Consider the following 26,598-nt stretch of genomic DNA (forward strand, 5'->3'; position numbering starts at 1 on the left):
TTGATGCATTCATCGTTGTTGCAATGAATATATGAAGAGGGGAAAGCAGTAGTGGCAGCAGCCACAGTACTAGAAAATGTAAATACTTCATTGGTAGTTATTTTTAATTTTTTTTTAACATTTATTTATTTTTGAGAGAGACAGAGCATGAGCAAGGGAGGAGCAGAGAGAGCAGGAGACACAGAATCCCAAGCAGGCTCCAGGCTCTGAGCTGTCAGCACAGAGCCTGACATGGGGCTCGAACTCACAAACCACAAGATCATGACCTGAGCCCAAGTCGGACAAGGCTTAACCGACTGAGCCACCCAGGCGCCCCGTTGGTAGTTATTTTTAATGCTCTGTTTAAGATGGGCCTGATTTTCTGACCTGTTCACAAGGAAAAAAAAGTTCTTCTGAAGTGATAGTCTGCATAGAATTCTTAGTGACACTCTTAATCCTAGTCAAATGTCGTGTAGCTGAAAATGCACATAAGACACTTAGAGTAACAGCTAAGGATTCACTTTCCCTCTCCCCTGTCTCATACCCCCTTGAAAATATAATCTGTAGACTGCTTTTCGGTTGAGGAATCTGAGGGTATTGAGAAAGTGAAATACCAGCCTAAGATGACCTACCCAGAAAGTGGGATTAGAACCCGGGAAGTGTGGCTTCTCAGGCTTCCTCTCTTTACTTAAGTGAACCTCAGACTTGATCTGCACCAGTCCTGATTATAGTGATTATGAACAGCTGCTATTTAGTGAGCTTTCTTAGTCTCCATTTTTAAACAGTTGGCAGTTTTTCCTGTATGTACTTTCAACTTCTGGTTCTCATAGGTATGTGGCTGTTACCTTCTCTTGCTGGGCAAGATCTTGTTGAATATCACTAATATCCATTATTCAGGAGAAAACATTTTCTCCCTGCCATCGTGAACATTAATTTCCTTTTGGAAAGAATCATTTTGTTTTTATTTGTAATTTAACTCTGGATTTTGAACACGCAGTAAAATGCTGGCTTATAAAAATCCCTTCTGTTATCAAGAGGCTCATCAGGATTTACACGGTTCCAGGTCACTTCCCTTCCCTGTTTGGCGGGACTGCTACCATCACCTCTTATTGTCTTTGTAAATTAGCTATTTTCTTCTGTCTAATTTATATTTGTATCTGATTATAACAACTAGGCTTCCAGGAGGAGCTAGTAGATGTAGGTGAGAGATGCGTATCCAGGGCATGCTAAATATAATTAGCAGGTTCTTCGAGTTGGCTCATTATCTCTGCTTTACTAATGCCTGTGCCCTCTTTCTCTCACAGATGTCTTTTATCTAAATCACCGGTGCCTGATTGGTAAATTTGCTTTGATTGTAAAAGATAAATAGCATCCAACAATAAAAGCTCATTTAAAACACTAAGAAGACAAAAAAAAAAATTACAATGTTTACTGAGAGTCCAGGCAAGCCTGTTGCAGTACTATAAATAAATGGCTGTTGTGGATTTCATTTGTGTTATTTATCTTTTTTTGTAGAACCAGTAATCAGTATTCAGGGAGCCTTCTGGCATTTCTTCTGACTGTACCCACTATTTTTACAAACCTTGAAATCTTATATTTCCAATAAAAAATATGAATGGATAAATTCTCTGGTCATCTTCTGCAGCTGATATCCCCATTTTGCCTTCACTATCACCCACATGGCTCACATTTATAAGCTGTTAATAATTAATGAATCCTTTCTGAAAATTAACAAATGGTTCTATATATCTTTCATATTTCTACTTAACTACGGGATGGCTCACTGACAGATCTGGTTGAGAAATGTATCTCAATCTGTTGAGATGAAAGAGCTGTTGACTTCTCATAAACATTCAAACGATGTACACAAGAGATTTTCTCTAACTTCAATAAAAATGCAGCTTTCAGGTAAAGTCTTTTAACAACTGAGATCTGTGTTTTCCTTCAGACTTTATCTCAGTATTACTTTGCTGTGGTAATTCTTCCACATTCTTCCTCTGTTTGCCTGAGGATTCCTAATACCCATGTATTAGGAATACATGGGTAATATCCCAATACCCCCTAATACCTTTCCAGGTATGTTTTTGAAGGGTCTTTCTCTCTCTCACAGTCAAAACATACATATCTTTTCCTGATTTTTCTTTCAGCATTCTGGCTCCCCCCATCCCCGCCCCCGCATTTTTCTTAGATGAGAATTAAGCTATTAATCTTATTGTGGTTCCATTGAAAGTTGTTTTTCTGTTACTGATTTGAGAAGTTTGCCTTTGGCTTTCAACATTTTGATGAGGTTGGTTGAGTATGGTTCTCTTTGTGTTTACCCTACTTGGAGTTCATGGAGCTTCTCAGAAAGGTAGATTAATGGTTTTCATCAGACTTGGGAAGTTTCTGTTCTTTCTCTCTCTTCTCCCGGTGTTTTCATTATGAATATGTTGTACACTTAATAGTGTCCCACCTTTCTGAGGCTGTGTTTATTTTTTTCTTCATTGTTTTTTTTCCTTCTGTTCTTTGGATTACATAGTCTCTATTCACCTGTTACCAAGTTTGTGAATTCTTCCTTCTGTCAGTTCTAATCTATTACTTAGCCACTCTTGTGAATTCATTTCACTCTTGTGTATTTTTCAGCTCCATAATGTCTATTTGGTTCTTTTTCATAATTTCTATCTTTTTATTGATACTCTTCTATTTGATGAGACATTGCCATCATAGCTTCCTTTACTTCTGTAGGTATGGTTTCCTTTAATTCTTTGAATATATTTATAAAGGCTGCTTTCAAGTATTTAATTCCAACTTCTTGGTCTCTGTAAGTTTTTATTGGCTGAGTTTTTTCCCCTTTGTGAATGGATCATACTTATCTGTCCTTTTTTGTTTTGTTTTGGTTTGGTTGTTTTTCATGTCTCATAAGTTTTCTTTGAAAACTGCACATTTTAGGTAACATATGCTAATATCTTTCAATACTGACCCTACCCCTTTTGGAGAAAGGGGTGTTATTGTTGAAGTTATTGTTTGTTTGGTCACTTTCTTATATGCGTAGTGACTTGGTTGGGCTAATTCTATGAAGTCTGTTTTCTCCACATTATGTACACTATGACGTACCTGCTGAAATTTCTTCCCCTTGTTTGCATTTTTAAGTCTGGCTTCCTAGGGGTTTTCCCTGGGTTGTCATACATCATTTTATTTACTTACTTACTTAGTTTAAGTTGGCTTCATGCCCAGTGTGGGGCTTGAACTCATGACCCTGAGATCAAGAATCACATATTTTACCAACTGAGCCATCCAGGTGACCCTACACACATCATTTATTGATCAAAGTTTGTGTTTAAGTTGTCTTAGCCAGTTGGATGCATGTATGGGTTGTAGATTGCTTTCACAGTTCAGGGCATTCACAGTTTTCTCCCGCTTGAAGTCTGGTAGTTCCAAGGTGCTTCCTTCAGTCTCTCCTGAATGGGTGCTACACTGGAAAAGACCGTGAGGGATGGATATAATTCTATTAAGTCTGACTTCCTGACTTCTTCCTAGGTTAGAGTGGCTTATTGCTCAGCCAGAATTGGTGAAAGCTTGTGCCGTAGCCCCTTCAGTCAGTAAGACTTCCACATGTTGCTGATGGATCTGTGTATAACTTGGGGAATTTTTTTCTGTCTGCTGTCTGACCCTCAGGGAGGTAGGTGATCTCAGGAGGATTTTTCTTGGATCTCTCAGGCTCTGTTAAATATATGGCTGGTTCACTCTTTGCTACTAATATCATGAAGCTACTAGCCCCCAAGTAATTAATTGCTTGCCATCAGAATCTCCATTGTTTTTGACTCCCCACTCTTGATCCCCAAAGTCAGACTCTTCACACAGTGTGGTGGAGCTCTCTATCATTCGGGCCTGTCTCTCCTCCTGAGCAGAACCTCTGTGCCACTGCAGCAGAGCTTTGAGCAGAGACAGTAGCCTCCTTCTTCTCCCAGAGGGGCAACACTTCTCAACAGTCAGGCACTGGGTAGTCCCTGGTCTTCTAGCTTGCTTCTCTCAGTGTGCAGTCTCTGTACTCTAGGATTGAGCTAGAATTGGGGTGATTGGAGCCCCATTATTCTCAGCTTGTTGCTCTTGAATCAGAGCCCTGCCCACCCAACGGGAACTGAGTGGAGGAGGGGAGATTTAACTGTCTTAGCAGCACCTGGCCAGATTTGTGTTCCTGCAGTGGGGGATTGGGGTGGAGGGATGGGAGACACTGGCAGTCTGCCCCTCTCAGTTCGTGAAACTGTATCCCTAGATTACCTGCTGGGAAGAGAGGGAACCCCCATGTCCTTGGCCATATCCACCCAGACCTCTCATCACATCCTCTTCCTTGATTTTTCAAGGCTGTGCTCCTAGCTAAATGACATTTAGCTCATCTGGTGACAAATCCTTCACTATAGTTATGCCTTCTTATATCTTTATGTTCTCTGTTGTTAGTACTGTGAATGCTACTTCAAAACAAGTACTCAGTAAGTGTCTTTGAATGAGTGAGTGGATGAATGAATGGATGTATACCATACTTTTCAAGTGATAGGTTTATTTTTACCCAAAGGGAGTGATACATTTAGTGATGATTTCAGGTACTTTGGGACCTGCTGGGTGTGGAAATCTAGAATCTGCTGACCCAACAGCCAAACAGAACTTTATTAAAATGTTTATTTTGAGAAAGCAAGAGAGTGAGCATATATGTGAAGGTGGAAGAGGCAGAGAGAGAGGGAGAGAGAGAATCCCAAGCAGGCTCCATGCTGTCAACTCGGGCCTCTACATGGGGCTTGATCCCACAAATCGTGAGATCATGACCTGAGCCGACATCAAAAGTTGATCACTTAACCAACTGAGCCACCCAGGCACCCCCCAGCTAGAACTTTTAAAAATAAAAGGGTTATAAAGAACTACTACATGAGTAAGAAAAGACAATCCCATAATAGAGCTAACATCAGTAGTAATAAAAAAAAAATAGGTGTATGATACACATTTTATGAGATAAGAATCACAGAAGATCAATGGTGTGAAAGGGTCTGCAAATCCTATAGTAATCAGGAATATGGAAATTAAAACAATGATGTGATATATGGGCACTGGGTGGCTCAGTCAGTTGAGCATTCAGCTCTTGATTTCAGCTGAGGTCATGATACCAGGGTCATGAGATCAAGCCCTGCATTGGGCTCTGGGATGAATGTGGAGCCTGCTTACGATTCTCTTTCTCCTCTCTCCTGCTTGCATTCTGTCTCTCTCAAATAAAAAATAATAAATATGAAAAAACAATGATGTGATATAAATTAATAACCATCCAATTTGCAAAAGTTAAGAAACCTGTAAAACAATATCGAGAAAGATGTGAAGAAATGGGAATTTTGCTCTACTGCAGGTGGGGCTATAAATTGATACAACGGACTTTGGAAAGTAACAAAGTTGAAGATTCAGTTATTCATATATCTTATGAACCAATAATTTCGCTTCAAGGCATATATCTCAAAGAAAACTCTTACTGCTGTATCAGCAGCCCTCACAGACAGATGCTTATTGCTGCATTGTTTGTAATAGTGAAAAACATAAAACAACCCAAATACACACCACTAGGGAAGTGTGTAAACACCACATCTAGATGTATTCTTACAGTAGAACATGATACAGCAATTGAAAGGAATGGCTTACCTCTACATGTAGCATATTTATAAGTTTCATGTATGACAAATTATAGAAGGATGTGGACAGTAAGATACCATTAACATATGTCAAAAAAAGTATGTTTTTATATGATTAATGAATACTATACTGCAAGTGTCAGCAAAGTGTGGCTTGGGGGCCAGATGTAGCCCATGGCTTGTGTTTGAACAGTCAAGCTGAGATTGATGTTTACATTTTCAAAGTGCTGTAAATATAAAGAAGGAAGGGAGGAAGGGAAAGCTATGGCTTTTCTCCATTGCAGGTCAGATAATCCTCCAAGAGCTCTAAAAAATTTTTCTATATAAAAGAATGCTTTAATTAAAAAAAAAGTGTGTCATCAAATTTATCTGATTTCCTTAGCCCATTACGCTGCTATAACAAACTGCCATAGACTGAGGGACTAATAAATAGCAAAAATTTGTTTCTCACAGTTCTGGAGGCTGGACACCCAAGATTTGGTGTCTGGTGAGGATTTTCTTTCTAGTTTATAGACACTCATTGTCTTGCTGTGACCCTACATGGCAGAAGTGGTGAAGGAGCTCTCAGGGGTCTCTTTTATTTGGGCACCAATCCAATTCATGAGGGTTCCATCCTCATATATAATCACCTCCCCAAGGCCCCACCTTCTAATACGAACCATATGGGAGGGGGAGGAGTTTAACATGAATTCTGGGGGGACACAAATATTCAGTCTATAGCACTGACCCTCAAGTCCTATTTCTGTTTGCCAGTCTACCAAAAACGTCACCGGCTCCTGCTATACATATGCTCTGTGTGCCAAGATTCACATCCCCTCAGTCTAGCCTGGGTGGACAGCTCCAGCCTCCCACCTCTAGCCTTCATGCCATAGCAGTTTCTCCTAAGTCTTGGAAATTTCAGCTTTCCCTCTGTGTTGCCTGACATATCAGTTAAAGCACCTGGAGGCAGCCTTCAACCAATGGGAACTCGAGTCAGATGATTGCCTGAGTTTCCTGTTCCTCCAGGGAACAACACTGAGGGATGTTCAGTATCATTCCTCGCAGGGATCCCTCAGGGTCAAGACACAATGCCTAACTGCAGCTCAGACCAGACTCCTTTTGGCCTTGCCTTTCTCTGCTCCTTCCCACTCCCTCACTCTGGTTGGTGGGATCACTGCCCCTTCATCTACATCCCAGCTTATGTTTGGGGGGAGGGTCTCCAAGACCCTTGGGCAGTAAAGGAACAAAAGTGTCATTGGGAAGGACAGCAGTATCTCGGGGGCAGGGGGCATAAGAGGAGCTTTGATTCTGTTTGTTACATTTTATTTATTTAAAACTATCCATAACAAATAGGGCAGATTTTTCGGTTTTTAAAAAATTTTTTTAAATGTTTGTTTATTTTTGACAGAGAGAGAGAGAGAGCATGAGTGGGGGAGGGTTAGAGAGAAGAAGACACAGAATCTGAAGCAGGCTCCAGGCTCCAAGCTGTCAGCACAGAGCCCGATGCAGGGCTTGAACCCACAGACCGCGAGATCATGACCTGAGCCGAAGTCAGACACTCAGCCGACTGAGCCACCCAGGCACCCCTAAAATTTTAGGTTTTTAAAGGTCGAGTTGCTTTTAGATGGGTGTTTACATTTTGGAATTTGAACTAACATACTGGATTTCTATGTGAAACTAGTCTTCCGCTTTGACTTTTATTTGTTCAGGAATCTGTTTCTTGTGGTGCTTAAAATCTAATTTCTATCTAGGCATGTTCATCATACCTATTTGAGTGAAATTAATTCATTATGAGACTAAAAGAGAGGTGCCTGGATTTAACTAGTAGAGAAAATGTACCATAGTAATTAAATTGAAAGATACTTTCTCTCCATTTTTTTTTCGTACTTCAGAATATAACTTTCTCCTCTAGCAGTCGTGTGGTATCTAAAACCTTCTGCTCTGCTAAAGATATTCTCCTAAGCTTTAAATGACAGGCTGATACATACTCTAAGTTGGGAAATGTTATGTAAGAGTAGATGGGTAATTCACTCAAGAGAAATACAGCTTGTAGGAAACTATAAAATTATTCATTGGAAAATTTACGTTTCAGAAAATTAAGTCCTGCTGTGGGTTTTCATGTGTTGTGTAGGGAAGGGAACCAAACCCAAACAAAAGGACAATAGCGCATATATATATATATATGTATGTATGTACGTATATATATATATATATATATATATATATATATATATATATATACGTACATACATACATATATATATATACATACATACATACACACACATATATATACACATACATATATGTGTGTGTGTGTGTGTGTGTGTGTATATGTTTTGTTCTCTAAGCCTACTTAGAGAACAGGATGTTTTCATTAGAAAACTTGGGACTTGATGCATGCAGGACTTCTTCCAGAGAGAAGCCATATGTTCTCTTATGCATGCCAGATTTGTGACAATCACGATTCTGTGGTCCTGCAAATGAAAGCAAAATGTTGTATAGTCCTTACAGCAGGAATCAAACCTCTTCCTAAAGCAGCATCCTTTGTCATGCCAAGCTTTCATTTGGCTGAGTGACTTTGCATGAAGTACGTCTAGCATGATGTTAGAAAATCACAAATTCTCTCCTGCTTTACCCTCACGACTCTAAGGATGAAGACCTTCATTTAGTCCAAAAGGGTCTGTAGAGTCTGGCTGTGGGTGGCCTCTCCAGCATTCACCTTGAATGCTTTCTCCTTCCCTCTCTAACCTTTGTTCATGCTTGCCTCTTGGAGGAGCCATGTGTATTACCCTGTATTCCTCAGGGCCTTTGCATATACCCCTCACTATATCTTCAGTGCCTGACACATAAAAGACATCCAATAAATATTTTTAAAATGAATTAATGATAGATATTAGAAGGTAGCCACCTTCTAATGTGGTGACTGTGGTGGAAAACAAGCACTTAAAAAAGTACAACCTTTGGGGAGCCTAGGTGGCTCAGTCAGTTAAACGTCCAACTCTTGATTTCTGCTCAGATCATGATCTCACAGTTCATGGGTTTGAGCCCTGCATCAGGCTCTGCACTGACAGTGTGGAGCCTGCTTGGGACTCTCTCTCTCTCTCCCTTTCTCTCTGCCTCTCTCCCACTTGTGCACATGTGTGTTCATGTTCTCTCCCTCCCTCCCTCCCTCCCCCTCCCTCCCTCCCTCCCTCCCTCCCTCCCTCCCTCTCTCTCTCTCTCTCTCTCTCAAAATAAATAAATAAATAAACATTAAAAAAAGAACAGCACAACCTTTGACTGCCTTGTCTGATCCCTCCTGGTTTAAGTGGGTGTTGAGTAAGCCAGCTCTTGCTTTTCTACTTTCTCTAACTTCTTCATTATATTTCTATCAGTAGTCATGCCAGCATAAAAACAAAGAAAACCTGTTCAGGATAGGAGAATGTGTCCAGAACTGCTGCTGAGTACCCTGTTTTCTGTACCTACTTTTTGCCCTCAAGCTTTGTCACTGGCAGAGGGGAAAGAAGAGAAGGCAAATACAATGATTGTTTAGGGGAGTATCTTCAAGTAGAATTGAATAGAAAAATAAAAATAAGCAGAAAAAAATCAGGTGCCACCGAGGCCACGGTGCTTTTCCACTGCCTCTCCTCTGCCCTTCTGCTGCAGACCAGCTTGTGCCAGTGCTGCACTAGGCATCAGGGAATAGAGACAAACAAGATTGAAATCACTGCCTTCTGGGGACTCAGAAAATTTGGGAGAGGCATTCAACTTGATAATGACGGTTCAAATGCAGTCTAACAAGTGCTGGATAGAGACAGGCCCAGGTGCTGTGGGAGCCCAGAGGGTTTGGACATCTTCACTTGGGAAAGTACAGTTGACATAGTGGCCGTGATCCAGGAGGTATATAGGCAAAGGGAGGGAGCGATGGATTACTGAAGGGCAGTAAAACCAAATTGCTTTTAAACAGTTCTTGTTACCAAGAAAATTTTAGTAACAATTTTTAGCAGTATAAATTTATTGAAAACAAGGTAGACATTTTAAAGTATGCTTGCACATTAAAGTGCCCTCTGATGCTGCTGACATCTGTTAATTACAGTCAATCCAAGTGGATCCTTTCCTAGGAAACAGGGTTTACTGAGTCTGGGAATCAGGACCTGGGTTTCAGTCTTGTCTCTGGTACTGCCTGGCAGTCTGCCCCTAACACATGTCTACTTCCTCAGAGTTCCCATCCCTGCCCTTCCCCCTACTCTCGAGCACACATAGGCACCCATGAGATGGTGCATTCCCTTCAACACTGCAAGTTTCCTCCTGCAGTGATTCTGTTCTGTGGGTGACCAGACTTCCCCTTTCCTGCAGCCCTCACCCAAAATCATAATTGGAAGTTTTCATTTTGCCAAACCACCGCCCCCCCCCCACACACACAAAGCAGGCTACACTGTGTAGACTTTTGAATGTGTTAATTTTCTCTCATTTTCTCCTACTTAAACTCTTACTTGCTAACTCAGTGGACCACTATACCACAGAACCTTTGTGAAATGAGTTGATTTGATAAGAAGAGGTCACTTCTGAAAAATGCATCCTCAGTATAGCATTACATTCTGAAATGTGAATTTCAGATTTATCTTTAGTAACAAGTGCCCACAGGTATACAATTTTGCTCTTAAAGATCCTCATCTAGAATAGTGCCATATATGTTGATGGCCCTCAAACCTTTAATTGGCCTGTATTTCTGAATGTGTTCGTGTTTTCTCTTTCCACCACAAGTTAGCCCTGGGTAGACACATTTTGGAAACTTGTGCCTTGCTTTCACCATGTCCATGAAATTCCATATGATGTCACCTTGTTACTCTTAAGGAAGTACTCTCAGTGGCACTTGTACGTTTATGACACTAATCCTCTGCATTGGTGAAGTACTTTGTAGTTGACAAAGCACTTAGTTATCTTATCTGATCTGCATAACTCCCGGTGAGGTAGCTTTATACATCGTTACCATGGAATATTACTCAGCTATAAAAAGGAATAAAGTACTGATACATGCTGCAACACAAAAGAAACTTGAAAACATTGTGCTAAGTAAAAGAAGCCAGAGACAAAAGACCACATGATATATGATTTCGTTTATATGAAATGTCCAAAATAGATAAATCTACAGAGACCAAAATTTGATTAATACTTGTCAAGAAATGGGGCAGTGAATGAAATTGGGGGAGGGGACCGGGGAATGATGCAAATGGTTACAAGGCTTTTTTGTGGCATGATGAAACTGTTGAAAAATTAGATTATGGCCTCATACAACTCTATAAATACATTACAAATCACTGAATTGTATACTGTAAATGAGTAATACTTTGTGGCATATAAATTATACCTCAGTGAAGTTATTAAATTTATAATTCATTTTTTTTCTACCTCACAGAGCTTAAGGACAAGGGACTTCAAACCAGCTGACACTGGGCCCCTTTCTTAATATATATTTGGTTTCGCATTTTCCCTGTCATGAGAAGAGGTACCCAGCCTCTTCTTAAAAGTCTCTCTTCCAAATAGCCCTCTGTCCCTTCTTCTCATGTCTAACTTGAACAAATAACAGCTTATAAGAGTCCCTGAATGCTTGAGGAGAATTAAAAAGAAAATATTCTTTCCTGTATGCTTTCCATTTTACTTTTTGGTATATTTTTATTAGAGCTTTGCAAGCAGTCATCTCATTTAAGAGAAAGTCTCCCAAGTGATTGAAAAGCACTGGGCTGAAAAGAAAAGGAAGCCATTAGTGCTAGTTTGAATGTTTGAATAGTGTTTAGAGCCTTTCCCCAATTAAATGTACAACTCTGAGCAACTCTAAACCTGTAGAAAAATATTTTCCTATTGTTTATCAAGTGCCGTGTGTGTGTGTGTGTGTGTGTGTGTGTGTGTGTGTGTAAAGGAGTATGAAATGCAACTATCCGTATATAGTTGATTGAGGCAGTAGGAAATGAGACAATAGAGTCAGTAGTTTCTATCCACATCCCACCTTGAAAGCATATTGGGAAAGAGGGACCAAGTTAGCTCTTAGATGGTGCGGGATACGGTGACATTACTCTGAATACGTGCTCCGGCTCTTGTAGCTGCCTTTCCTGTTACGTATACCCTGCAGCAGCAGAGGACACGTGAAGTTCTAATACTAGAGATTGCGTGTAGAAAAGCAAACCAGGAGTGGACGTGATGGGGGCAGTCTCCACCACTTCCCTTCTGACTTCAGCATGAGCTTGCAAGGTGTGAGTCTCCAGAGAGTTGTCTTCAGCACAGGCAGCAGACCTTGAAGCTTGGAGCACAAGCAGATTGGTGCATCTGTCAGTGCAAAGCCTTTGCAGGCAGTGATGGGCTGCTTAACATTCAGGAAATTCTGTCCAGGATTATAAATCAAATCTATATCTGTGTATGTGTTCTGTCATTAAGGTGCTTTTTAAACATTTTGTTCAGATGATGGAATTTCTGCATATGTGAATTATCAAACTTGATATCTCAGACAGGGATCCATCTTTCTGTTTTGTGTGGTTACTCTTTGTTCCTGATTTAATTCCTTTGTGAGTAGGTCAGTGATTTTCTATATAAGATGGTGGGTCTGGTATCCAGTGGCTGTCCATCCACTTCTATGACCATCTCTGAAGTCTCTTCATATCTCTTCCCTGTTGTTATTTAAGGTTAAGCTTATGATTTATTACTGCTGTTATGAGCGTGATGTTAGCTTCCTTTGGCTTAGGAAGAGTGTTTACCTCAGAATACAGCTTGGCTGCCACATTTGGTGATACACGATGCTATATGGAAAGCGATTATGTTGGTGTGTGAAATACTTGCAGGACATCTCTCAGATATCTTCAGATACCTGTTTGCTTGCAGTTTGTCCCTGATGTTTTCTTCTGCAAGGCTGAAGTACCTACCTGGGATGTGTGGAGGAAGGCGGTCCAAGCACAGTGATGGAAATGGAGCGTATTCTAAGCTGCTTGCCCTGCAGTACAACTGGGACTCAACAGCTGTCAGTTATTCTACCTTTCATGGGCATGTCCTGTGGTTCCAAATGATACTTCTATAGGCAGAAAGAGAGATGGAAGAAATACTAGACACAAAATCAGGAGGTTGTATTTCTGTTGTCTGATTCCTGGTAGCCTTTAGGTCACATGTATTTTGCCTTGGATCCTGTTGCACTAACCTGTATCACATATATAGCAGTTGGCATGGTCACAATTTTAATGGCTCTTGGAATGATTGTTCCAACCACAACCCCACTGTCCTCCTTTTCCATTCTGTGGGTTTGCTCACACTTCATTTGAGAAACTAATTCCTTGTTTTCTTTGATCCTTATCTTTCCAGGTTTTCCCTGTAGTTTCTGTTTGTGGCTGTTTTTTTTTTTTTTTTTTTTTCCATGATCTTTTTTGTTGGCTTCCCCCTCTGCTAGCCCTTAATTATTGGTGATGCTCAGGGTTCCCTCCTTAACCCATAACCACTTGCTGGTACATGTTCTCCCTGAGCGATCTCATCTGCTGGTTTTCTGGTTTTACAAGTCACATATACATACAGTGCCGACTCCACATATCTGTCTCTTGCCCTGACCTCTCCCTACAAGCTCAGACTCGTATATTCAGTTGCCTGCTGGACATATGTATTTGGATTTCAAACCTAGTGAATCTAAACCTGCTTTAAATAGATTGTGTTCATTTGTGTTCAGCCATCCATTTGCTCAAGTCTGAAACCTGGGAATCATCTTAGAGTTCTCTGCTTCTCTCTTACACCAAACTGGTCACAAAGTTTGCTTGCTTACTTTAGGCCCTAAATATTTACTGAGTCCATCCTTAATCTCAGAGTTCTTGGTTCACGTCCTCATCTTCCACCTGTATGATTCTGGTAGCAATCTGACTGGTGTCTTTATCTCCAGTCTCATTTTTTTTTTCAAGTAAGTCTTCACTTTGTAATCTAATGATTTAAAAATTGATTTATGGGGCGCCTGGGTGGCGCAGTCGGTTGAGCGTCCGACTTCAGCCAGGTCACGATCTCGCGGCCCGTGAGTTCGAGCCCCGCGTCAGGCTCTGGGCTGATGGCTCGGAGCCTGGAGCCTGTTTCCGATTCTGTGTCTCCCTCTCTCTCTGCCCCTCCCCCGTTCATGCTCTGTCTCTCTCTGTCCCAAAAATAAATAAAAAACGTTGAAAAAAATTAAAAAAAAAAAAAATTGATTTAGCTGGGTCATTCCTCAGCTTAAAGCCTGCTAATGGCTTTCTACTAATGCTGAGATAAAATCTAAGGTCTTATGGTAAGTCACTTTGGAAAACATTTGGGCAGTTTCTTAAAAAGTTTAATATATGTTTACCACAAGACCCAGTGGTTCGACTCCTAGGTTTCTACCCAAAAGAAATAAAAAATGTATCCACATAGACATGTATGCAAATATTCATAGTGGCATTATTCATAATAGCCCCACGCTGGAAGCAGTTCAGGTGTCCATCAACAGGAGAATGGATACACAAAATGTGGTATAACCGTGCAGTGGAGTACTGTTCAGCTATAAAATGGAACTCAGCTATTGATACAGGTAACAACATGATGAATCTCAGATGCCTTATGCTTAGAGGAAGAGGCCAGATATTTAAAATTGCCTATTGAGGCATCTGAGTGGCTCAGTCAGTTAAGTGTCTTGACTTTGGCTCAGGTCATGATCTCATGGTTCATGGGTTTGAGCCCCTCGTCGGTCTCTGTACTAACAAGCGCAGAGCCTGCTTGGGGTTCTTTCTCCCTCTCTCTCTGTCCCTGCCCTGCTTATTCTCTCTCTCTTTCTTTCTCTCTCTCTCTCTCTCAAAAAAAAAAAAAAAAAAAAAAAAAAAAAAAAAATATATATATATATATATATATATATATATATATATAATAAAATAACCTACTGTATGTTTGCATTTATATGGCATTTCTAGAAAAGGTAAAATTATGGAGATGAAAAGCAGATAAGTGGTTGCCTAAGGATGGCAGTGAGCATTGACTGAACATGGGCACTTGGGGTGATGAAACTGTTTAAAGCTAGGTTGTAGTGATGCACAACTCCATTATTTACTAACACTCAAAACAAAACTGAGGTCTTTGGCATGGCCTAGACGGCCCACTATCACTTGATGTCTCCTTCTTCCTACAACCTCAGTTCTTGTCACACCGTCCTTTATATTCTGATATCTTGCAGCACTGAAATATCTGTACTTTCCTGCAAATACTGTGTTTTTGCTTGTTTGCTTTTTGTCGTGTAGTAGCTTCTACCTGAGAAAGCTTCTTTCTTCATCCTGTGTCTACTTTTCCATCTCACTTACTCTCATTTGAGAATCAGCACAGGTATCAGCTGCAGTAAGTTTTCCCCAGTCTTGACTTTCATCAAGCTACAACCAAATTGTCTATCCTAGGATCTGATTACAGTCTACTTTTTTTTTTTTTTCAATGCACTTGCCCCATTTTATTGGAATGGTTTGTTTATGTATCCATATATCCCACCAAACTGTAAGTTTCCAGAGAGCATGTGCCAAGTCTTAAATTTGCATACAAAACCTCCAGTGCTAACAAACTCCTTGGTACATAGTAGGCATTCAAACTGAGTACTTTTGCATTCATTCCATTTGGTGAATTAAAGTAAAGGTGATTTGTTTTTATTTTTTTTTGTTTTTTTCAGAATGGGATTTGCATCAAAATAACCCTGATTTGGGGGAGGGGGGTAACAAAGCATTTTCTTTTCAAACATTTTGCGTGGTATTTTCTCATTTCCAGGAAAAGGAACTTTTCCTGGTTTATTATCTACCTTTGGTGTACTATAAATAGCACTCTACCAGGTAGAAATTGTATCTATTAGTGTTCTCCAGAGAAAAAGAACCAGTGAGATATGTAGGCAGAATTTCTTCTTTCCCAAGATAACCTCAGTTTTGTTCTAAAGACCTTTTAGTTTGTTGATTGGATTAGGCTCAACTGCCTTATTAAGGATAATCTCCTTTACTTAAAGTCAACTGATTGTGGATATTAACCACATCTATAGAATATTCTCACAGCAACACCTAGATCAGTGTTTGACTGAAAAGCTACGTACTATAGACTAGCCAAACTGACACATCAAATTAACCATCACAGAAAAGACATCACATTTTTCATTGTAAGAGAACTTAGAACTCTCCTGGTTATCTGAGCATACCCTGGGCCTGCCCCATTTTGTGAATGAGGAAACAGAAGCTCAGTGACTTTGTGGTTTCATTTCACAAAACAGAAAATGGCTTTCCAGTAGTTTCTCCTACAAGTGAAAGCCTAGGGCTACTCCATCTTGCCTTATCAACTGAGTCATCAGACATTAGGTTCTACGTCATTTATTAACAGGACTGAATTCTCAAGTAAATTACTGGTACCTCTTATTTCTCTTTCTGAGTTCTGTTTTCTTCTCAAGAGAATTTATGACTCAGCTTTAAATAGAACTTTAAAAATAGTACATGACATAATTCTGGCCTCAAGTATAGAGTCTATTTTTAGCACACACTGTCTTTTTGTATTTTGTTCAGTTTCAATGGCTTATGTATTGCAGTGGACTATGAAAATGTGTACTTTTTTCCTATCGTCAGAGATGGGAAACTTTATGGAAATATTCTCCCCCTCTGATGGGGGAGAATTACCCTTTCTCTGGTAAGGAACTAGATGATTTGGGAAGTTGAAAAATAGAGAAATGCTGGTTTTCTTTTATTCTGCACATTTTTTATACTTTTTTTATTTTCTAGAAGACAAAAATAGGATCATTTGCAAATGACACCATAAGTGATAGTGTAAACGATCTTTCTGGGGAGGGGCTGAGGCTCTGCATGAAACTTCTATGATTAATCCTGCTAACGCCCTTTGAAGGGTGTATGCAAGTAATTAGCTACATAGTCTAAGGGAAATTCTCACCTTGGGGAAATAGGGCTTAGAAAGTCACTACTTTTAACCCCAGAGAATCATACCAGAAATCATTATAACATGCTGCAAATCAGTTACTACATTTTCCATATAGTATTTGACCAGAAGCAAGATAGGAAGATTGGAAGCTAGAAATAGGGTGAAGTGCTTAACTCACCCAAGCTTATTTTAAAGTTTTTAGCTTCAGATATTTAAAGAAAATCGGTTTTCATCTTCTTGAATTCTTGGGGGTGGGGAGGAGTCGCTAGTTTTTACATTATGCAAGAGGAATCTTTACACTTACCACTATTCAATATACAGATTCTATTTGAGAGTAAGAAATAGAATTAACCCAATTTAGATAGATAAAATGCCTTTAATCATTCTCTAAGAAAATTAGAAGTTTCCGGATGGGAAAAAATACATATTTTTTTGAAATTCACTTCCAAAACATCATGGCATTTAAGCATTCCAATTTAATGACAACTGAGAAAAACTAGTGTGAAACTTATATTCCATGAAGTGAATCCACCCTGCCTTTCAAACATGGGAATACCACCATCTGGAAAAACAAGATCTACTTGTATTTAGCCAAATAATCAAGAAAGTACTGCTGTAATTTTGACTCTCCTGTTTCCTTCTGAATATTTGGTATGTCATCAAGTATAATTTTTATTTTTTGGTACCTTATTAATGATGATTAAAGAACTTTCATGAGTATGGGCTTCTTTTATTTATTACCATAGGTGATGCCTTTCTACAAGTACTGGGAAAACAATACAGTGTCCCACAGGTGTAGTTATCATAACTTCTTGAAGAACTTGCACATTAATAATGTTGTGCTTTAATGCATTTACATTAAACTTAGTTTTTTTTAGCCAAATGTAAAAAACAACTTAAAATTTTGCCTGTCATATGAGTAAGATCACGTTAAGACATAATAAACCCGTATTTTAATAATGATTATTGATAGTTTATAATGTGCTCTTTATATGTACATTCCAATTTAATTCTTTAAAAAAAAAAAAAACAACACCCAGTGTTGAATGGTGTTGTTTTTCATTTCTTAGGAGAAGAAATTGAGGCACTAAGAAGTTATGCATCTTCTTTTATATACAACCATTTGGTGTCATTGTCAAGGTCAAATTCATGTCTCAATTCTAAATCCATTTCTAAAATCTTAATTCAAGTGTCTCTCATTGACTTCCTTGTCAATGAGATTTCATTATACATATAAATAATTTTGTTGATCTACAGTGCAGATGGGCAGGATAGTGTATGAGTTCTACTTTTTGCTCTGAACAAACTAGCTGTGATTAACTTATGGAATGTCAAAGTAATTCTGTTTTAATATGAATAAATACATAGTGCAGCACATCATAAAATTATTTTTGATTTTGTAAAAATTTGGGAAAACTATTATATTACTTTCTCTCATGTGAGGGGATACACACACACACACATGAACATGTTGGCCTGTGTGTGTATTTATACACACATATGTGCGCATGCATATAGACTAAAATACATACATATTTAGAATCAGGATTAATGGGAAGAATATATATTATTGATACTAATTATCATTGTTCCGAAAGTAATTTGGCAGGTGAATGTAGAATGGTTACAATTAGAAGAGAATTTTCTTTAACTGTGGCTATAAATAAACTATCCTTAATTATTAAATTTTCTAATTTTTTGCCTGTTACTGGTAGAGAAAAAGATATTACACTTAGAGGGGAGATTAAACTCTCAGAAAGGAGGTACAGAACCAGTGCTAACTCATAGTTTAGGGTCTTCCTTTAATTAACGTACAATTTTTGACCTTAGGATAATTCATTGAGATCATTTTTTCCACTGGTAATTGCATGTCTACTTTGCAAGCACTGTGTTAGGTACCACAGTCTCAAACATTTTTAGACAAAGAAGCAGGAGATATGATTGCTGCCTTTAGCATCTTAAAATTCAGATGAGCAAAGATCTTCAGCAATTTTATTAATGAAGTGGCCAGTTCCAGGTAGTCCCAACAGATGATATGCTTTATTAAGAATGCATATTAAGTCTAATAACTTACTGCTAGGGTGGGCAGTCAAGATGACAGAGAAGGTGAAATCTGGGTGAGCATTTTGAATAGTTGGTAGGATTTAAAAAATAGAAAAAGGAAATAGGTCCATGTACAAGGCAGAGGGAATAAACACAGTGCATTTGGTGGATTGTAAAGAAACCTGGCTTTGTATGATGTAAAATAACAGAACTGAACAAAAACAGAGAAGTAGGAAGTAAATCACTTTGCAGGTGTATGTGGTATGAATGAATTTGGTATTAAGTCTGATGAATTTCACTGATGTGATTTTTCAAGGAGACCACCGTAAAGGCAGTCAGAAACATGGGAGTTGAGTCATCAGTGTTTAGTAAATGAAACACAATGCAGGGAAGAATCAGAGCTGTGACTAGAGGGGGTGTCTTCTTCCCAGAGGTGACAGTTAGTATGGAGGAGGATGAGTCATTGTTGGAAAGCAGTGCAGCATCCTCTGGGCTGTGAACAGTGGTCATTTATTTAAGCTGTCTCTTGCTACTGGTTCCCTTTGACATTTTTCTTATTTGGTACATGGAGAAAAAATAGCATGAGACAACGCTACTGCAGGCTCAGAATTAAGACTTTTAATTTAAAATGTGAATTGACCGTATTCTTTCTTTCTTTTTTTGGAAAGTTGTGCCTTTTGAAATACCATCCTGAGTGAGGTGATAAGTCTTATTTGCCTCACTGTATGCTTTCTCTTGTCAACCTAACATTAATATTTACAAAAAGACATTGTACTTCAGTTCCACAGATCTTAGCTGAGTACCTGTTATGAGGAATACAATGGAGAGTAAGATAGAGGAAGGTGAAATTGCTGGTTTGATTGAAACACAGAGTATATGTAGAGTGTAATAGATAAGATGAGAAGTGTAAGCTCTCGATGTAGTTAAGTGGGTACAGTTGAGAGTTTTGAATAGAGGAGTTGTTTGATGTGTTTGATGTTTTTGTTTTGTTTTGGGTAACATAGGGGAGTATATTGGCTTATTTGTACTGTTTTGTTTGATTCAAATACCTTTTGCTGATGTTCATTTAAATTTAAAAACAATTTTTTAATGTTTATTTTTGAGAGAGAGAGAGAGAGCTGGGGAAGGACAGAGAGAGAGAAACACAGAATCTGAAGCAGGCCTCAGGCTCCCAGCTGTCAGCACAGAGCCCGATGTGGAGCTTGACCTCATGAACCCTGAGATCATGACCTGAGCCAAAGTCCAAAGCTTAACCGACTGAGCCATCTAGATGCCCCAAAGTTCATTTAAATTTAAATAGGTGATCAATTTCTCAAGTGCTAGCATATTAGCCAAAGTACATTAAACAGTATCCAAAAATATTCAATACTATGAATTCTTAGTTTTTAGGGACCACCTCACTGGAAAATAGTAGGGTGAAATTATTAAGTATATGGTATTAGGTAAGGAAAACAAAATTCATTGTTGGCCAGATAAGATCAGGGAGCCTATATTCCTCACCTTGACTCATTCATAAGAAGATAGAAGTTTTAGTAATGATATTTAAAGATCAGGAGGGGGAAATATTTGCTATACTGCTAAGAAATGAGTCAGTGTTATTTAAGCCCACTGTTTAATTCAGTGCCTTGATATACTTAGATCCTTTGTGACTTGAAAAGAAGATAGCCCCAAGAACAATGTAGATGTCATTTTGAATATTGCTTTCTCCAAGAATCTAATTAGATAAGAAATTTTTATATCAGCCAACCAATCAGACCAGTACCAGAATCTTAACTGCTAGCCTCATTTAGTATGTTTGGTGAACTGTTTCTCTCAGAGCAGTTCAAAATCAGCTTTTGTAGAGAAGAGAAAGAGCTTAATATCGCTCAACCCAACTTTCTCTCTACCTCTTCCTCCCATACCTGCACGCACACCCACACCCACACTAAGTATTTTAAACCAAATATTTAAAGCCAATGGACTGATGAGTTGCCCTTGGTGTGAGTCATAGGACTAGTTCTAAATTATTAATGGCCATTGTAATTCCATTTGGTATTCTGTTTGATACAGTGAGTCAGCTATTGTGATGCCAACTTGTTTTTAGATGCAAAAAGGGGGGAAATTAAAATCATTCTCAGCTGAGCATTATGGGATTGAATGTGATATAGGCCTTGTGCTTTTGATAAGGGCCGTATTTTATTCCCCAGAGACGATCAGAATGTGATTAACCCAGGATTACCAGGATTTGCTAATGTTACCATAAATGGAGACATTTTTGGCTATTTTTTGGTGACAATTTTGTAAATAAAAATTAAATGTCTCATTCACAGGTCATAGGAGGATCTGTTTTTGACCAAAATGGGATGTTGGGATATAGTGAGTTCCTTGACATTGGAGAAAGGTAGAACTGAGAGTTGGTTGAGGGCTATGCAGTATATATTTTTTGATTTTGTAGGAGTTTGACTAGAGTTTCCCAGCCCAAATTTAACTGAAAACTATGTAATTTAAGAATAATAAGACACAAGAGGGGCTAAATGTGAGCTAAAACTGTCATCTCTGAACAAAGTGAAAGGGAGTAAACCTATAAAAATCACAGTAAAAATTTGTTTGCTGATAGAAAAAATTTGATTATTAATAACCTGTCAGGCCTTTCTATTTCCTAATTTTCTAGAACTTAATTCCAAACATTCAGGTCAAGTCACTGGCACTTGGATCCCACTAGAAAGTTGTAAACTGAATTCTGGGACCTCCCTACCCCCATTTCTGGCTTGTTAAAAATCTTTAAGAAAGCAGGCAAAGAAGTTGACTTCTTTCCCAGATCACAGGCTTTTGATTAGGTGGTGTTGATGCTAGGCAAATCCTAGATCTGTATGGACTGCTGAAATAATTGATAACTAGCATCGTTTAGGACACAGGTTAAGTGAGGGTTGATGTCAAGGACCCAGGGTTAAGGCAGTGAATCTAATGGAACTTCAGGCAGGGAAGGCCAGCACCATGGACAGCTCCCCCAAACCAGGCTGGGGATGCAAAGGAGTCTACGGTTTAGCTTGGAAAAAATGCATTCAGGTCCTTGTTCCACTTCTTCCTAGCTAACAATCTGTACCATGGATAGGAAATTTAACTTATGCAACCCTCAGTTTTCTCATCTGTGACATGGGAATAATATGTGATCTACATAGTTCTTGTGATGCACGTATTAGATGACAAATTGCAAGTGAAAGTAGGTGTCAGCTATACAAATGAAAGATATTAATATTGTTTTTATTAACCTTACACTTTTAATAATCGACCTTTATTTACCTACGGTTGTATTATGTTAATGAAAATTGCTGGATTCTTCTCAAGATTTCACACTACAGTTAAAAAAAAAAAACAACAACTGGGGAAACCAGGATACTATAAGCAGGTATATACTTCATTGGTGAGAGAAGGGAACTAGAATTTACCATCTGTCTTGTAGGTTCAGACATAGGTTCTTATACTTGATACACTATTTAATTTTCATAACAACTCTTTCATAACAAAAGAGTAGAGGAGTCTGTCCATGCCATGGCCATTCATCACAACACATTCCTTCTGTTACTTACGCTGGGGTGAAATGGGTGGCATCTGGTATGCAGGTCCTGAGTGGTGATAGAATTCATACTTTCAGTTTCTCCAATAGTAGTCTCTTCTAGAGGTTTTCCTGATAGCAGAAAGCAGGAGTGAAGGAAAGAGAGAGAGACAGAGAGAGAGAGAGAGAGAGAGAGAGAGAAAGAAAGAAAGAAAGAAAGAAAGAAAGAAATACACTAAAGCCCCCAGCAAGGGGATATCGGGGCTTCCATTGCCAGGAGACAGAGCTATATATCCAAAGGACTCCTTTAGAAGGAGATAAACCAAACTTACAAGATGACCCAGGTTGTCCTGAGATTGTTGTAGGTCTGGCCTTGGTGGTGGCCTTCTCTGCAGAGACCTTCAATCCAGCGGTTATTAAAGAAAATAAAAATTCATACTTCAGTATCTGTGTGTGATAACTTTAATACAGTGACATCTTTGTAAAAAGCATCTAACTACCTTTATAATTAGAATATGTTAAGAGCAACAGAAGTCTCAAGTCATTAGCATTTAATATTCCTGCCTTTGATGAAACTAAGGTATTTTTCTTGTGATCCATTCATAAATTTTTATTAGATTTAATTTAAATCTTTATTTCAGAACAAAATAGGATATTTAACTTTTTAATAAACATGAATTCTACATATGGAAAATGCCCATTTGAATGCATAAATTAATGAATATAAAATGTATAATAATGGGAATTGATTGGGTAGCAAAGAAATACCCTTAACTTCTTTCTATAAGGTTTATCTCATGTTTATAAGGATATAGACAGCTACAGGAAGCTTTATAAGATTAGTATTCAAGCCCTTTCATCTGAAGATCAGCTGGGCTGATTTTTTTTTCTTACCAGTTTGATAGATGCTTGTGATTATCTGTTCAATAACCCATGGAGAAATAGATGGAAGAAGTAGCAATTTTCTACCTAGGTAGCATTTTAGATCCATTATCAGAGGGAAATGATGATTGTATGATGCTGTTGTCCCTCAGAACTTTCAAAAGGCAAATGTTAGTGATTAGGTAGTTATATAATGATGTATATAATAAAGAACACTGGAGTTGAAAGCAGAAGAAATAAGTTCAAATTCTTGTTTCAATACCTACTGGGTGCCTGGTCTTTGGCAAATTGTTTAAACCTTCTGAGCCACAGTTTCCTCCTATGAAAATAGGACTGTCCCCCATGTCAGAGAATGGCTGTAGGAAAAATAATATTAGATGATGTTTGTGGAAGTGCTTGAAACTGTTAACACACATTTTGAAAAGAAACTTTATTTATAATAATTCTTCTTTTTGCTTGTTTTCTTTAGAAAGTGAGTGAGAAGGTTGGAGGAGCTGAAGGAACCAAGCTGGACGATGACTTCAAAGAGATGGAGCGGGTAAGTCTTGACCCTTAGAGCTCCCTTTAACATAAAATTGTCTAGCATACTGAGAGGGGAAGGGCTCTCCTCTGGTACCTGAAAATGCATCTTGTTATTGTAAAATATACTCTCCTTTTAGTGTATATTTTAAAACAGAAGACGCAAAGTATCCTCTCTTCCCTTTGTACTGAGAACAAAGCTTCAGCAAAGGTGAAATGTCAAAATGTACTTTCCTGGTGGATTTTATCATTAATTTTCCAAATAGGACAACATGAAGTTGTGCTTGAATGGGGGGTGGGGTGTGAAGAAAATAGGGGAAGGTGGAAAATGGTGTCCTGAGTGTCTGGGAGAGTTTGAGTCACTGCCTGGCCTTGGTGGACCTCTGGGCAGGGCCATGTGGTGGCAGCAGGTGTGGTGGACAGTACGCATGAAGGGACCTGTGGGCTTGGCCATGGTGCCCTTGAACTGCTTGACCCACAAGTCAGTTTATTGCTCTGAGTCTCTTATTTTTGTGTAAATGTAAAATGAGAATACTAATCCCTAGTTGGGGGACTTGTGTTAAGGATGAAAAATAAAGTAAATCATTTAGTGTTCTGCCTAAAAGCTGATTCTCATCAGGTGAGGGTGGAAGTGGCAAACAGAATAGCCCATTTCGTTTCTCTTGTAACATCGCTGTATTTTCTCTTTGAGACGGTTCATAGCAAGTGATAATCTAGGCTTATGGTGAAGAGTGTGTGTTGCGTGTTGCAAAGAATTGTTTCTGGTGTTCAACTGATGGGTAAAGGATCTGGCAATACAAACCCTGTACTTGAACAGAGAGGATGTCAAAAGCATATAGTACCTGGAAAACTGCATTTTTACTTAGGTCACATCAGTTCCAGTAGGCTGCCTCAGTTTTGCCATTTGTGGTCTTTGTGTGAAGAGCCAAACGAAGAAAGTTGCTTAGGTGCTTTGTACTTTGTCTTTTTCAGTTCTTTCTTTTGAGTTCATTGATGAATTCAGCAAATTCTTATTTTGTGCTTCTATCAGGCAAGCATGTAGGATACAGCAGTGAACAGAATGAGTACGAATTATTAGAAATTAATGTTTCTATAAAAGAAACAGCAAGTAAGAGAGAACAGGACCCATTTGAGTTTCTGGAAAAAAAAAAAATGAGTTGCCAAGGGAGAGGGGTCTTATGAGATGAGATTGTGTAGTGTTAATGTAACTGATCATTCTGGCCGAGTTCTTGAGACAGATCTCACTGATAGCACAGGTACCCACTAGAGAGGAGATTTAATACAAGAGTCGTGAGGCCCAACCAGAAGTCTGGGAGTCCAGCCTCTTACACCTAATACCTGATAGCTATTTGCCCCCACTGGGGCAATTAAAATCTGCATTGATCCTTATTTCTCATCTCTGGACAGTTCTCAGTACTGCCCGATGAACCAAAGCTAATACTCTCTGGTGTTCATAGTTCTGGAAATGGTATTCTACCCCTTTGTTTTCTACAGCATCTGAGAACAGATACTGATACATTTGCCTAGAATGACTGGATTCCTCTATTCCCTGTAATATTGGGGTTCCTCACACCTCATAAGAAGCTGCCCTGTGGGTCTGTTAATTTGCACCAGCTTCTGTCTCCAGCCATTATTTCTTAATCCCCCCCTTCCTTATCCTTTGATTCGTCCCTCTCCCCTCAGGAGAGAATTTATAACATCCTCCCTGGTGCCATGTTGTTAATGACAGATTAGTCAGGCATTGAGGAATTCAGAACCAAGGAGTCAGAATTTGAGTTGAGCTTTCAGCATCTGCCAGGACTAAAGATAATAAGTTAGGTAGCTCATTGACTAAGCTAAGACAAACTTTCCATTTTTTAAATGGAACTAAAAAGAACAGGAAATTTAGAGAATAGAGTAGAATTTATCACTGAGCAACTAATTAAGCCTTTGAATCCATGCCCATCTTGCAAACTAATTGAAATGAAAGAAGATCTTGTAAGTATTTTCCTTCAGGCAAAGACTCAAAGGCATCTCTGGGCTCAAAGGTAAGGTTTATTTCTCCTATTTCCTAGAAAATAATTAGTTTCTGAAGCTTTTGTCTCAAAAAAGATATTCCTGGTGGGGGGGAAAAACTTTTGCTGATTATTTGAGGAACACACCTTTGGTTTTATATTTGGGTTTATCTCTAAGTAAATTGAGAGATTTACATTTCAGAGCAGTGTGGAAGTTAGTTTATTTCATTTTACCACACATATTTGTTTGTCTTACCTATGGCACTGTGCATATTTTACACTCTACCTATGCTCAATTTGCATTAAAGGTAAAGATTTCTGTGATAACTGGAAAGCACATGCCTTGGATTTGGAATCTCAAATCTTTTCTCTCCTGTTAATTTATTAATGACTCACAAAAATATTTTAGCTCGGCATTCCCAAGCCTACAGAAGAATCACCTATCCACAGTCAGTTTTCTGATCATCAGGCATTTTGGGTAAAGAGACCTTTGTTCAGATGCATTCTCAGAGATGCAATTAGGCAACAAAATGAAATAAATTAGAGGTTTGCATCAAGCAGCACTAGTTGGAAAGAGAAGTGGGTATTCCTAGATGTTGTTTCTCTAATCAGCCACCCCAGCCACTCTCCTGCCAAGATGCAATAAAATCACACTTGGGTCTCTTAGCACTCACGGCTCCCAGAGCTGATTGGGTGGAACCCTGCAACTCTGTTATCTCTGCAGGACCCCTGCCTATAGCCACTTCTTTCCTCCCCTTAAATACCTTGCCTAGAATTGTTTATGTTTTAGTTTTAAATGGTATCTGTTGCTTACAAGATATGTTAAATACAGACTAAAGTTCTTACTGTGGTATAGGCATCTTGTAGATATGTTTATTGAGAAGCTGCAGATTTTTTGTCAAGAGGAAGTTCTAGAATTTGAGGATCTGTAATTCCTTCTTAAATCTCCATCTGTTGCTGCAGTGATACTGTGGTTTCGTAGGTGTGTGTGCGTGTGTGTGGTTATATTCATTAATTCATATGGTATATCCGTAAATGCGTCCTCCTTGTACAAAGTGTTGTGCTGGGCATCAGGAATACAAAGATGATTAAGGCACAGTTCTTGCCATCAAGGGACTTCCAGTTTTGATGGAAGAAATGTGGC

General features: G+C 38.8%; 1 protein-coding gene across 1 annotated transcript in view; it reads left to right on the plus strand.

The window, feature by feature from the left end:
* The window catches only part of SH3GL2 (SH3 domain containing GRB2 like 2, endophilin A1), a 212,893-nt gene that overhangs the window by 134,323 nt on the left and 51,972 nt on the right, over positions 1-26,598 (plus strand). Inside the window, exon 2 of the mRNA XM_019415411.2 lies at positions 23,411-23,479. Coding sequence (XP_019270956.1) covers positions 23,411-23,479 — 69 coding nt within the window. The remainder of the gene's footprint in view (positions 1-23,410; positions 23,480-26,598) is intronic.

Source organism: Panthera pardus, unplaced genomic scaffold (assembly GCF_024362965.1).
Source record: "Panthera pardus isolate Hobbes unplaced genomic scaffold, ASM2436296v1 HiC_scaffold_20, whole genome shotgun sequence".
Classification (NCBI taxonomy): domain Eukaryota; kingdom Metazoa; phylum Chordata; class Mammalia; order Carnivora; family Felidae; genus Panthera; species Panthera pardus.